The sequence below is a fragment of the Haematobia irritans genome, chromosome 1 (assembly GCF_050003625.1).
Source record: "Haematobia irritans isolate KBUSLIRL chromosome 1, ASM5000362v1, whole genome shotgun sequence".
Classification (NCBI taxonomy): Eukaryota; Metazoa; Arthropoda; class Insecta; order Diptera; family Muscidae; genus Haematobia; species Haematobia irritans.
The window spans coordinates 252,572,137-252,586,183 of record NC_134397.1 but is presented as its reverse complement, the minus strand read 5'-3'; the positions used below and the strand labels follow the sequence as shown (position 1 = coordinate 252,586,183).

Here is a 14,047-nt window from a genome sequence, read left to right as displayed (position 1 = left end):
AAACGATGTGGGAAGCTCACAAAGGGAATACGCATCAATGTTGAATTTTACATGGGCTTGTCATAGGACACGGCACCATAATAGAACGCCTTAGCATACTCAGCCACAAGCGCCATTGAACACGGTGCATCAAAACGTCTATTCAAAAAATTTTATTTATTAAATATTTTTTCTAAAAAAAAATAATGTTATACATAGTTTTTATTTTATTTTGTTTTTTTTTTTTCTCGTCATATATTTTTGTATAAAAAGATTTTTTCCATTAAAAATCAAAAAGAAAAAAATTAAAAATGAACGTAATTTGCAAACCCGTCTCAAAAGAACTTCTATAAAGTGAAAAAGTCAAGCCGCACAGTATTATTTTTTACTGTTTTTTTATTCTGTTTTGCGATATTTAATTGTCCAAAACTTTAATTATCACTTAAAACGGCCTAATTCCGTACATTCTAAGTTTTTTTTAAAAAAGGACTGCATCGGAAGTGGAACAAAATCGATAGGGGATCACGGGATGCGCTTTAAAAGAAATGTTTGTGGAACATCTTCCAATTATTTTTACTGGGATGGGATTGAAATTCGATCCGTGAGGTTAGTATACGCCTCCTGCAAGAGAAAATTTCATTCGATCCGCTTGAAATTTGGCACTCGTCGAATGGTTTATAATCGGTTCATAATTATTTATAAAATTCGCTACATAAACCGATCACGAACTGAAACGAGCGTCTTTATGTGAATCTGCCTTTTTTATCTAACATAGACCTCATATGGACTAACTTAAAACTCAGAAGAAGATTTTTAATTGAATATTTTTAAAACACACAGAAAATTTCTGCAATTTTATAGCCTGTTTCTGTATATCGAACGAGCTCTATCGTTTCCATTTCAGTCGATCGATAGAGCTCGTTCGACATGCAGAAAGAAACAGGCTATAAAATTGGAAATATTTTCGTGATATATTTTTTTCCTGTGTGTTTTAAAAATATTCAATTAAAAATTTAATTGATTCAACAATTAAAAATTAATTGAAATATTATATTATTAATTGATACTATTAATTTTTATGAATGATTTTTGTTTCACTTAAAAAAAAAATGTTGCATCAATTAAATTTTTAATTGAATATTTTTTAAAACTCAAGACTTTAATTGGAAAAATTTTCGTGATATTTTTTTTCTGTGTGTTTTAAAAATATTCAATTAAAAATTTAATTGATTCAACAATTAAAAAATTAATTGAAATATTATATTATTAATTGATACTATTAATTTTTATGAATGATTTTTGTTTCAATTAAAATAAAAAGTGTTGCATCAATTAAATTTTTAATTGAATATTTTTTAAAACTCAAGACTTTAATTGGAAAAATTTTCGTGATATTTTTTTTCTGTGTGTTTTAAAAATATTCAATTAAAAATTTAATTGATTTAAATTTTTTTTTAATTGAAACAAAAATTAATAGTATCAATTAATAATATAATCTAGTTTATTGGATCAATTAATTTTTTTAATTGACTTTCAATTAATTTTTTAATTGGATCAATTAAGTTTTTAATTGATTTTCAATTCATTTTTTAATTGGTACTAAAATTTCTGAACACAAAACTTGTTTTTTCTAATTGAATCACGAAATTAATTGATACAATTAATTTTTTAATTGAAATATCTTCAATCACCGAAATTATAGTATCAATTAAAAAATTTATTGAAAGTCAATTAAAAAATAATTGATCATATTAATTTTTGTGATTGATTTTTGTTTCAATAAATTAGTTTTTAATTCAATATTATTTTAAAAATCAATTAAGACTTTAATTGGAAAAATTATCGTGAATTTTTTTTTCGGTGTGTGAAATTGTAATGATATACATATACACAGAACAAAATTTTACGAAATTTTTTCTCATTAAAGTCTTAGTTGATTTTTAAAAAAATATTCAATTAAAAATTTAATTGATTCAACAAAATTTTTAATTGAAACAAAAATCAATTACAAAAATTAATAGTATTAATTAATTTTTTAATTGATACTATCATTTCTGTGATTAAAGACATTTCAATTAGAAAATTAATTGGATCAATTAATTTCGTGATTGAATCAGAGATAAATTTTTTTGTGTGCACAAAAAAAATTCAAGAAATTTTTTCCAATTAAAGTCTTAAGTGAGTTTTAAAAAATATTCAATTCACATTTAATTAATTGAAAAAATTTTTAAATTGAAACAAAAATCAATCAAAAAAAAAAAAAAAAACTAATAGGATCAATTAATTTTTTTTAATTTACTTTCAATGATACTATCATTTATGTAATTGAAAACATTTCAACTAAGCAATTCAACTAAGCAATTAATAATTTTGTGATTGAATCAGAAAAAATTATTTTGTGTGTGTAGAAATAAAATTTGTCACAAAATTTTCTATGCAATAAAAATTGGACAACATTTTCTATGGAAATAAAAATTGGACAACATTTTCTATAGAAATAAAATTTTCAAGAAATTTTCATAGAAAGCTTCTATAGAAATAATGTTGACAATGGAAATAAAATTTTGACAAAAATTTCTATAGAAATAAAATTTTGAGAACATTTTCTATAGAAATAAAATTTTGAGAACATTTTCTATAGAGATAAAATTTTGATAAAATTTTCTACAGAAATAAAATTTTAAGAATAGTTTCTATGGAAATAAAATTTTGACAAACATTTCTATAGAAATAAAATTTTGAGAACATTTTCTATAGAGATAAAATTTTGATAATATTTTCTATAAAAATAAAATTTTAAGAATAGTTTCTATGGAAATAAAATTTTCTAGAAATTTTCATAGAAATTCCGTATAGAAATAATGTTGACAACATTTTCTATGGAAATAAAATTTTGAAAAAAATTTCTATAGAAATAAAATTTTAAGAATAGTTTCTATAAAAATAAAATTTTCTACAGAAATAAAATTTTGATAAAATTTTCTATAGAAATAAAATTTTGACAAAATTTTCTATAGAAATAACATTTTGACAAAATGTTCTATGGAAATAAAATTTGAGAAAATTTTCTATAGAAATAAAATTTTAAGAATAGTTTCTATAGAAATAAAATTTTGAGAACATTTTCTATAGAGATAAAATTTTGACAAAATTTTCTATAGAAATAAAATTTTGACAAAATTTTCTATGGAAATAAAATTTTGACAAAATTTTCTATAGAAATAACATTTTGAGAAAATTTTCTATGAAACTAAAATTTTTATAAAAATTTCTATAGAAATAAAATTTTTATAAAAATTTCTATAGAAATAAAATGTTGATAAAATTTTCTATAGAAATAACATTTTGAGAAAATTTTCTATAGAAATAAAATGTTGACAAAATTTTCTATGGAAATAAAATTTGAAAAAATTTTCTATAGAAATAAAAATTTGACAAAATTTTCTATGGAAATAAAATTTTTATAAAAATTTCTATAGAAATAAAATTTTGATAAAATTTTCTATAGAAATAACATTTTGAGAAACTTTTCTATAGAAATAAAATTTTGACAAAATTTTCTATGGAAATAAAATTTGAAAAAATTTTCTATGGAAATAAAATTTTTATAAAATTTTCTATAGAAATAAAATTTTGATAAAATTTTCTATAGAAATAAAATTTTGAAAATAGTTTCTATAGAAATAAAATTTTAAGAATAGTTTCTATAGAAATAAAATTTTAAGAATAGTTTCTATAGAAATAAAATTTTGAGAAAATTTTCTATAGAAAAAATTTTGAGAAAATTTTCTATGGAAATAAAATTTTGAGAAAATTTTCTATAGAAAAAATTTTGACAAAATTTTCTATGGAAATAAAATTTTGAGAAAATTTTCTATAGAAATAACATTTTGAGCAAATTTTCTATAGAAATAAAATTTTGACATTTTCTATGGAAATAAAATTTTCTATAGAAATAAAATTTGTATAAAATTTTCTATAGAAATAAAATTTTGATAAAATTTTCTATAGAAATAACATTTTGAGAAAATTTTCTATAGAAATAAAATTTTGACAAAATTTTCTATGGAAATAAAATTTGAAAAAATTTTCTATAGAAATAAAATTTTGAAAATAGTTTCTATAGAAATAAAATTTTAAGAATAGTTTCTATAGAAATAAAATTTTAAGAATAGTTTCTATAGAAATAAAATTTTGAGAAAATTTTCTATAGAAAAAAATTTTGACAAAATTTTCTATAGAAATAAAATTTTGACAACACTTTCTATAGAATAAAAATTGGACAACATTTTCTATGGAAATACAATTTTCAAGAAACTTTCATAGAAATTCCGTATAGAAATAATGTTGACAAAATTTTCTATGGAAATAAAATTTTAAAAAAATTTTCTATAGAAATAAAATTTTATAAAAATAAAATTTTGTTAAAATTTTATACAGGAATAAAATGTTGATAAAATTTTCTATAGAAATAAAATTTTGACAAAATTTTCTATAGAAATAACATTTTGAGAAAATTTTTAAATAAAATTTTGACAAATTTTCTATGGAAATAAAATTTTGAGAATAGTTTCGATAGAAATAAAATATTGAAAATAGTTTCTATAGAAATAAAATTTTAAGAAAATTTTCTATAGAAATAAAATTTTTATGAAATTTTCTATAAAAATAACCTTTTGAGAAAATTTTCTATAAAAATAAAATTTTTATAAAATTTTCTATAAAAAAAACATTTTGAGAAAATTTTCTATAGAAATAAAATTTTGACAAAAATTTTTATGGAAATAAAATTTTTAGAAAATTTTCTAAAGAAATAAAATTTTGCAAAAATTTTCTATAGAAATAAAATTTTGAAAAAATTTTCTATAGAAATAAAATTTTGAAAATAGTTTCTATAGAAATAAAATTTTAAGAATGGTTTCTATAGAAATAAAATTTTAGGAATAGTTTCTATAGAAATAAAATTTTTATAAAATTTTCTATAGAAATAGAATTTTGATAATATTTTCTATAGGAATAAAATGTTGACAAAATTTTCTATAGAAATAACATTTTTAGAAAATTTTCTATAGAAATAAAATATTAAAAAAATTTTCTATATTTATTTGTTGTTTTGATCTCATCTTTGAAACCATGGTGTTGACTAAATTACAAGAGTAGCTTAACCAACAGAGGAAAATAATGTTTTTCAAATTTGTTTGGGCAAAGCCCTATAGACTGCAAGATGGTTGGATGGACGCACGTTTCGGAATTACCACATTCCTCATCAGCATCCTCTACTTGCAGCAAAACTATCAACCAATTATCAGAATAAATTCAGGCAGTTCACTAAACCCATGGTGAACCACACTTGAACCTTCCGAAAAAAGGTTTATGATATAAAATTTGGACAAAAATTTCTACAGTAACGAAATGTTGACAACATTTTCTAAACAATTAAAATTAATTGGTTCAATTAATTTCGTGATTGAATCAGGATTTTTTTTTGTAGTAATCGGAAAAGAAATTCGACAATGTTATTATAGACACCTCATATATAATCCATGTACATGTGAAAGATATCTTCCATATTTTAAATATATCCAAGCCAACATTGATGTGATTTCTATTAATTTCGCTTGTTATTATAACTCAGATAAAAAAAAAACTCGTCCTTATCCACGTTCACCACGCCTTTTTTACCCCCACAGGTTATGTTATTGATATTCGAAAAAACAATTAGTGAACCTAATTTTGCACCAACATATGCCAAATTCTGCAAAGTTCTATTCCAAGAATTGAAAAAGGAAAAACAATCGGCCTTCAATACATCACTGATCAAACGTATTCAGATGGAATTCGAATCGAATGTAAATAATGCCGATGCCAAAAAGGAGAAATTGAAACCCCTCCTTGATAAGCTGGAGGCGTGTACAGATCCAAAAGAACGTCTGGAATTACAAGCGGAACTTGAAGATCAGGAATATCAATTCCGTAGACGTGCCTGGGGTACGGTGCGTTTCATTGGTGAAATGTACAAACTCCAATCGCTGACCAGTGATCGTGTTATGCTTTGCATAGAATCTCTATTGGAACATGGTAGTGAGGAAAAACTGGAATATATGTGTAAACTCTTGACCACCGTTGGCCATTTGTTGGAGGCTAAAGTTAGCACCGATAAGGGTGTCACCCGTATGGATCGAGTATTCAATAAGATCAACGAAATCATCAAGGCAAGCCGATCGAACAAAACGAATCACAATAAGATTAGTAGTCGTGTACGTTTTATGATGCAAGATGTGGTCGATTTGAGGGGACGTCATTGGGATCAAAGTTCTTCCAATGCTGGCCCAGCTAGTTTGGGTGGTGGCAGCGGTGGTGGTGGTGGTGGTGGTGGTAGCAATAACAGTAATTCACAACATCAAAATCGCCGAGGCAATCGAGATGATAAGAATAACCGCAACAGTTATGATCGTGGTGGTAGCTCACAACGTATGGGAGGTGGTGGCGGCGGCGGCAGCGGCAGCAATTATGGTGGTAACAATAATCAAGGTCGCCGTATGGATCGTGATGGCTATTACAATAAGAATTCACAAAAATCCAATTATCAAGCTCCAGATCAAAGTCTTGACTTCAAGAAACTGAACTTCTCTCGTGGCTCTGATTCCTCGGAATCGACAACAAAATTGGGCAATAGTTCCACATATATGTGGCGGACCTATGGCCGTCAAAGTGGCCTTTTGCAAAATGCCACAGCAGCTCCGCCATTCAGTGGTATGACCTCGTCGGGCTCATACAGTGGCTCTAGCAGCAACAACAACTCGAACTCTGCGAATAATACCATGAAACGAACTCCCAGCAATCCTTTCCATGCTCTATCGACCAGAGAGTCAGACAATGAACGTCATCCGAATAGTGATGTCGACAGGCCATCGGCTTCACATACTTCCGATAGCGGTTCGGATGCCTCGAACGACGATGACCAATCTGTGGTTAGCTACAACAATAAAGAGGTGCGTAAATTAATCAATGGTCTAGTGGAAGAGTACATGGATTGCACAACCTATGCCTGGCAAAACAAGGTACTCAGCATATGGCGGGCGTACAGCCTGCAACAGCATGCCGAATTAGTGCACTGCCTATTAATGGACTATTTGCATTTGCGTGATGTGACCAAAGACCATAGAGCTGCTACTGCCACAATATTCGCCTATTTGCTGCGAACCAAATCGCTAGATAAGAAAACATTTGTCCGTTCCTATGATCAATTTGCCGAAGAATTTGGTGAAGTCTTGGTCGATGTGCCCACTGGCTGGACATTTGTCTTTGACTTTTTGGGTCCATTGTTGCAAGAACGTCATTTGACATTTGAGGATATTTGGCGATCCGACTGGAAGGAGGATATTTCTTTCACGAAACGTTTTGTGAAAGCCCTTATTGCCTATTTTACCAAAGAATTCGGTACGAACTATGCACGTGATATGTGGCATAAGGTCCTCAAATTGGATCGTGGTCAAATCTTTATGGACGACAGAAATCAATGGCAAGAATTCATTAACTCACAAGGCCTGCAATATATCTATGATGCTAACATTAAACCGCCAAACGATTGTACCAGCTGTAATAGTACAACGGTCGATAAGAAAGTCAAACGTTTGGAACACCTACTGAAAGTTGGTGGTAATAGTGATGTAGCCATAGATTATATAAAAACTAATGTAAATATTAATGACGAATTTTTAAGACATTTTGCACGATTCCTTTGCTGTGATTATGCCACTGTGATGACGTCCTCCTCCTCCTCCGCCGCCGCCGCTGGATCCTCCTCGGCAAATAGCAGCAGTAGTAGTAGTAGTACAAAGAAGAACAATGCCACAGATAGCGGCAGTAATATAAAAATACCCCAAGTGAATGACGAACTCTTCCGGAAAAATTGTGTACCAATGCTGCATTTGTGCATAGATGCCCAGGAGAAATATGAATTGGCATGCCTTGATGCCGCCTATGATGCATTACAACAAGAATATTCCGACTATGGTGTGGTCGATGACATAACATGTAATATCTTTGGACTACTCTATGATTCGGAGCTGATAGCCAAGGAATCCTTAGAGAAATGGTATATACAACGTCAGGCGGGTGGCGATACAAAATCTTCCTCATCATCAAGAAGTAGTGGTGGTGGCAGTGGACAACAATTGAGTGCTCAACTACAGGCCTTTTTACAGAAATTGCTTTAAAACGAAAGCCAATCAATCACCATACTATTTTGTTTGCTCTGCTCTTCTCATAACCAAAAGTGGAATATAGGAGATGTTTTCATCGACAACAACAACAACAACAACAACCAAATTAACTTAACCATCCCAATTGAAGAAATCTAAATCCAACAATCAATCAATCGACCAGCTAGAAAATTTTGCGAAATGATGATGATGATGGTGAGATGCTGCATACATACACTATAGCAACGACTACAGGAAAAAGTCCCAAAATAGACTGCAACCAATAAAACAAATAAACAAACAAAATATTAATAATATTTAAAAATTAAAACTTAAAGCAAAAAAAACAAAACATATAGAAAATTATCTAATTTTTCTAATTTAATTAAAGAATTTTTGTCAATGATATGGGTAATTGAATTGCAAATAACCCACACACGATATCCACTTCCAATCATAGAACTAAAAAAACAAACACACACACACTCACTCACTCACATATAAATGCAGACTGGAATCAAAGGCAGGATCCTTAAGAAATAAGAAAAACAAAAAAAACAAAAAATCAAGAAATCAAGAAATAGATTTTTTCAGTCATGCCTATAAATTTGAGGACTGATCCATGCTCCATCCACCATTTCCCTATATCCCAAAAAACGGAGCATCTCCATGAACAAAGAAAAAAGGAAAACCCTAAAAAACACACATTTTTGAAATGCATGGAATCTGCAGAATACCATTGATCGAGAATTTCAAAATTTCCATAGAAATAAAAAAAATTGGAAGTAAAATAAAAACAAACGAAATGATGCAACACTCGCTTCTCATTTTTTTTTATTTGTTTTGTCAACCACAAAAAAAAACATCTCCCTCTCCATTTGATATTGTCGTTCGCGCCCTATTCCCTCTATAAATATATATATATATAGAATTGAAGAGAAATCTGGCCCCACCCGCGCGCATTATCTACCATTAAAAATGTCTATATTTTTTAGTTGTTTTTGTTTTTTTTTAAGTATCTCTACTCTCTCCCCCCTTCCCTTAACTATCCATACTATATTTTTGTTGTTTTGTTTTATTCAATAACATTTGAAATGTTATTAAATAATGAAACCCAACCCCTTCCCCCCTCAAATTAAGTTTTAAGCAACAAAACACTTGAAAAGTGTAAGAAAAAAAAAACAAAAATTAAATTAAACAAAAACTCCCCTCTAAAAAAAAAACAATATTTAATATAGAGAAACTCAACAATAGATTGATATAAAAATATGAGCTAATAATAATAATGATGATGATGATAACACGAAACATTTAATATTGTTAATTGTATTTGTATCATAACCTAAAAAAAAACAAACAAAAAAAAAACGAAAAATTTTATTAAAAAAAAAATTCTTAAGATATTCTGCCTTTCTTACAAAACAAAAAAAAAAAAATCGGTAAACTCTATAAAACCCAAAAAAAAAGATCTACATTTTATAGATCATATTTTCTTTTAATTTAAACGATTTTATATCTATGAAATTCTGAGTGTTGTTGATCTTTTCTACAATAAAAACTAAAAACAAGGATCAAAAAATTCCAACACCTCAACGCCACTACCACCACCACCAGCTCCAACATAACCATGAACTCTCCACCACCACCACCACCATCAAGGCCATGAACATGATAATGAACAAACACCCAACCATAAGCAATTGCTACACATACAACAAGAGTTCCTTTTAACAACAAACAGAGAAAAGGATTTTTTTTTTGTAAATTAAAAAAAATCTCTAATAGTTGTTAAAATACATGAAAAAAACGAGAAAATTCATATTTATTGCCAAGAGAATTTTTTTTTTCGAAAGCATTTACATTAATAAAAACAACAACAACAAAAACAAAATCGATATTGTTCAATTTTTTTCCAAGACAATGATTGTACGTTTTCTTCTCCATCTAAATGATTTGTTTCTTGTAATTCATAAGGTTTTTCTTAAATAAATAAATTGAGATTTAATAGTCCTCCCCAATAAAAAAAAAAACAAACATATTATTTTTTTTTATTATTTTATATAAATAGATTTGAATTTATCCTATATTCAAAATAGTTTTATATATATATGCCATGGCTTGATTAGTTTTGTAAAAAAAAAACAAATGAAAAATGAACTTTTAGGTTTGTTTTTAAAAGCTAACAGATATCTGGCAACCCTAAATTGCAGACTCCAAAAAAAAAAATATTTATATAGAATTTCCAAAAAAATCGATTTCTATGCCATAACTAATTTAAAAAAAATTATGCAAATAATTTTTTTTTTGTAGATTTCTTTATACCAAACTAAGTGAACGAATAAATCTTTTTTTATTTGTATATTAGAAAACAAATTAAAATTAAATAAGACAATCCTAAATTGAAGACTAAAAAAAAAAACATAAATAGAAAAAAATATCAAAATAGAATTTCTATGCAATAGCAATTAAAAAAAAATTTTACATTTACTTTCTTTCGTAGATTTCGATGTCTACTTAGTTCGGTATAATAATTGCATTTTTTTTTTTTTTTTTTTTTTGAAAAATAATAATTAATTTTTTTGTTGAGAACCCAAATACGCTAACAATTGCAGACTTAAAAAAACAATTATTTTGAATTTACAAAACACAAGGGTTCTATGAAAAAAAAAATAAATAAACCAAACTAAGTGGGCGAATTAATCTTTTTTTTATTGACTTAAAACAAAATTTTTAAAAATATATGGCAACCCTAAATTGAAGACTTAAAAAATGTAAATAGAATTTCAAAAAAAATAGAATTTCTAAGGCAATAGCTAATTGAAAAAATTATACAATTAATTATTTTGGAGATTTCGATTTTGATGTATCACTTTGTTTGATATAATAATTGCAATAATTTTTTGTGGGAAAAAAACTAAACCAGTTAAAATTTTTGTTGAGAAAATCAAGTAAGCTAACAAATATCAGGCAACCCTAAATAACACACATAAAAAAACTTTTATTGAGAATTTAAAAAAAATTGGATTTCTATGCAATAACTAATTAAAAAACTATGCAAATTATTTCCTTCATAGATTTCGATTTCGATGTACCAAACTAAGTGGGCGAATTAATCTTTTTTATTGACTTCAAAAAAAAAATTAAAATTAAATATATGGCAACCCTAAATTGAAGACTTAAAAAACATAAATAGAATTTTCAAAAAAAAAATTAAAATAGAATTTCTAGGCAATAGCTAATTGAAAAAATTATACAATTGATTATTTTGGAGATTTCGATTTTGGTATCATAATTGCAATAATTTTTTTGTTGAAAAAAAAAAATAATTAAACCAATTACAATTTTTGTTGAGAAAATCAAAAATCAAATAAGCTAACAAATATCTGGCAATTTTAAACAACACACATAAAAAAACTTTTATTGAGAATTAAAAAAAAATTGATTTCTATGTAATAACTAATTAAAAAAACTATGCAAATAATTTCTTTCATAGATTTCAATTTCGATGTACCAAACTAAGTGGGCGGATTAATCTTTTTTATTGACTTGAAAAAAAAATTTAAATTAAATATATGTCAACCCTAAATTGAAGACTTAAAAAACATAAATAGAATTTTCAAAAAAAAAATTAAAATAGAATTTCTAGGCAATAGCTAATTGAAAAAATTATACAATTAAATATTTTGGAGATTTCGATTTTGATGTATCACTTTGTTTGGTATAATAATTGCAATAATTTTTTTTTAATTTTAAACCAATTAAAATTTTTGTTGAGAAAATCATAAATCAAATAAGCTAACAAATATCTGGCAACCCTAAATATAAAAAAACTTTTATTGAGAATTAAAAAAAAATTGATTTCTATGCAATAACTAATTAAAAAAACTATGCAAATAATTTCTTTCATAGATTTCAATTTCGATGTACCTAACTAAGTGGGCGAATTAATCTTTTTTATTGACTTGAAAAAAATTCAATTAAATATATGGCAACCCTAAATTGAAGACTTAAAAAACATAAATAGAATTTTCAAAAAAAAAAATAAAATTGAATTTCTAGGCAATAGCTAATTGAAAAAAATTTATACAATTAATTATTTTGGAGATTTCGATTTTAATGTATCACTTTGTATGGTATAATAATTGCAATAATTTTTTTGTTGAAAAAAAAATAATAATTAAACCAATTACAATTTTTGTTGAGAAAATCAAAAATCAAATAAGCTAACAAATATCTGGCAATTTTAAATAACACACATAAACAACTTTTATTGAGAATTAAAAAAAAATGGATTTCTATGCAATAACTAATTAAAAAAAACTATGCAAATAATTTCTTTCATACATTTCGATGTACCAAACTAAGTGGGCGGATTAATCTTTTTTATTGACTTGAAAAAAAAAATTAAAATTAAATATTTGACAACACTAAATTGAAGACTTAAATAACATAAATAGAATTTTCAAAAAAAAAATTAAAATAGAATTTCTAGCAATAGCTAATTGAAAAAAATTATACAATTAATTATTTTGGAGATTTCGATTTTGATGTATCACTTTGTTTGGCATAATAATTGCAATAATTTTTGTTGTTGAAAAAAACTAATACAGTTAAAATTTTTAATGAAAAAAACCAAATAAGCTAACAAATATCTGGCAACCCAAACTTGCACACATAAAAAAAAAACTTATTTAGAATTAAAAAAAAATATGCAAATAATTTCTTTCATAGATGTCGATTTCGATGTTCCAAACTAAGTGGATGAAATAATCTTCTTATTGCCAAAAAAAAAAAAAATATGGCAACCCTAAATTAAAGACTTAAAAAACATAAACAGAATTTCAAAAAAAAATTTAAATAGAAGTTCAGCAAATTAAAAAAAAAATAAACAATTATTTTCGTAGATCTCGATTTTAATGTACCACTTAGTTAGGTATTTTTTTTTTTTTGACAAAAAAAATATAATTAATCCAATTAAAAATTTAATTAGAATGACTATTTAATTTTTAAATTAAATTAAAATTTTAATTGGCATAATGTGGGTTATATTCCATTTTTTTATTTGAAAATCTCCAATCTAAAAGTATATATAAAATATATATTTTTAGTTTAAAGATAATTTCAAATAAAAAAATAGAATACAGTGAGCAAAAAAAGTGGAGACCAATGTAAAATAAATTGTGAACGATCATATCATAACCTATGAAGTCAAAATATATTTTTGTTATAACTTAATTTAAATCTCGTATTTCAAGATTTAATTTAAGGTATAACAAATATATATACTTCATAGGTTTAATATCGTTTCACAATTTATTTCAAATTGGTCTACAACTTTTTTTTTTTTGACTATATATACATTTTAATTAATTCAACTAATTTTTCAAAATTAATTAATTTGTTTCATTGAACATCTTTTTAAATTCAATTAAAATTTCAGTTAGAAAGATGTGGGTTATTTTAATGTTTTTTTTTTTTTAATAAATAGTTCTTTTTTTTTGGTTTTGAAATAATTATATATAATCTAAAAAAATATATATTATAAAAAAAAAAATTAATTAAATTAAAAACAAAAAAAAATAATAAATAATTTTGATACCGAAACAGGCGATTAACGTCCAAATGCATGATATTTTAATTTTACAATTAATTATTATTATTTTTTTTTTCTTTTTGAATAATTGAATTTTACAATTAGTTTTTTAAAGCTAAGGTTGCCAGATATTTAAAATAATAGATATGCCTTGACAATTTTTGTTTTGTTTTAAATCTAAAGTTGGTTCACTTAATTTAACATCTTTTTAAATTCAATTAAAATTTCAGCTGAGTTATTTTCATTTTTTTAAATAAATATCAATAGTTTT

General features: G+C 25.3%; 2 protein-coding genes across 4 annotated transcripts in view; both read left to right on the top strand.

Moving 5' to 3' along the window:
• Nucleotides 1-10,217, top strand: part of LOC142220374 (uncharacterized) — a gene marked incomplete at its 5' end in the record, with an annotated part of 28,397 nt that extends 18,180 nt beyond the window's left edge. The window contains 1 exon segment of the mRNA XM_075289470.1: nt 5,670-10,217. Coding sequence (XP_075145585.1) covers nt 5,670-8,198 — 2,529 coding nt within the window.
• The window catches only part of LOC142220379 (uncharacterized), a 195,253-nt gene that overhangs the window by 31,699 nt on the left and 149,507 nt on the right, over nt 1-14,047 (top strand). The window lies entirely within an intron of this gene.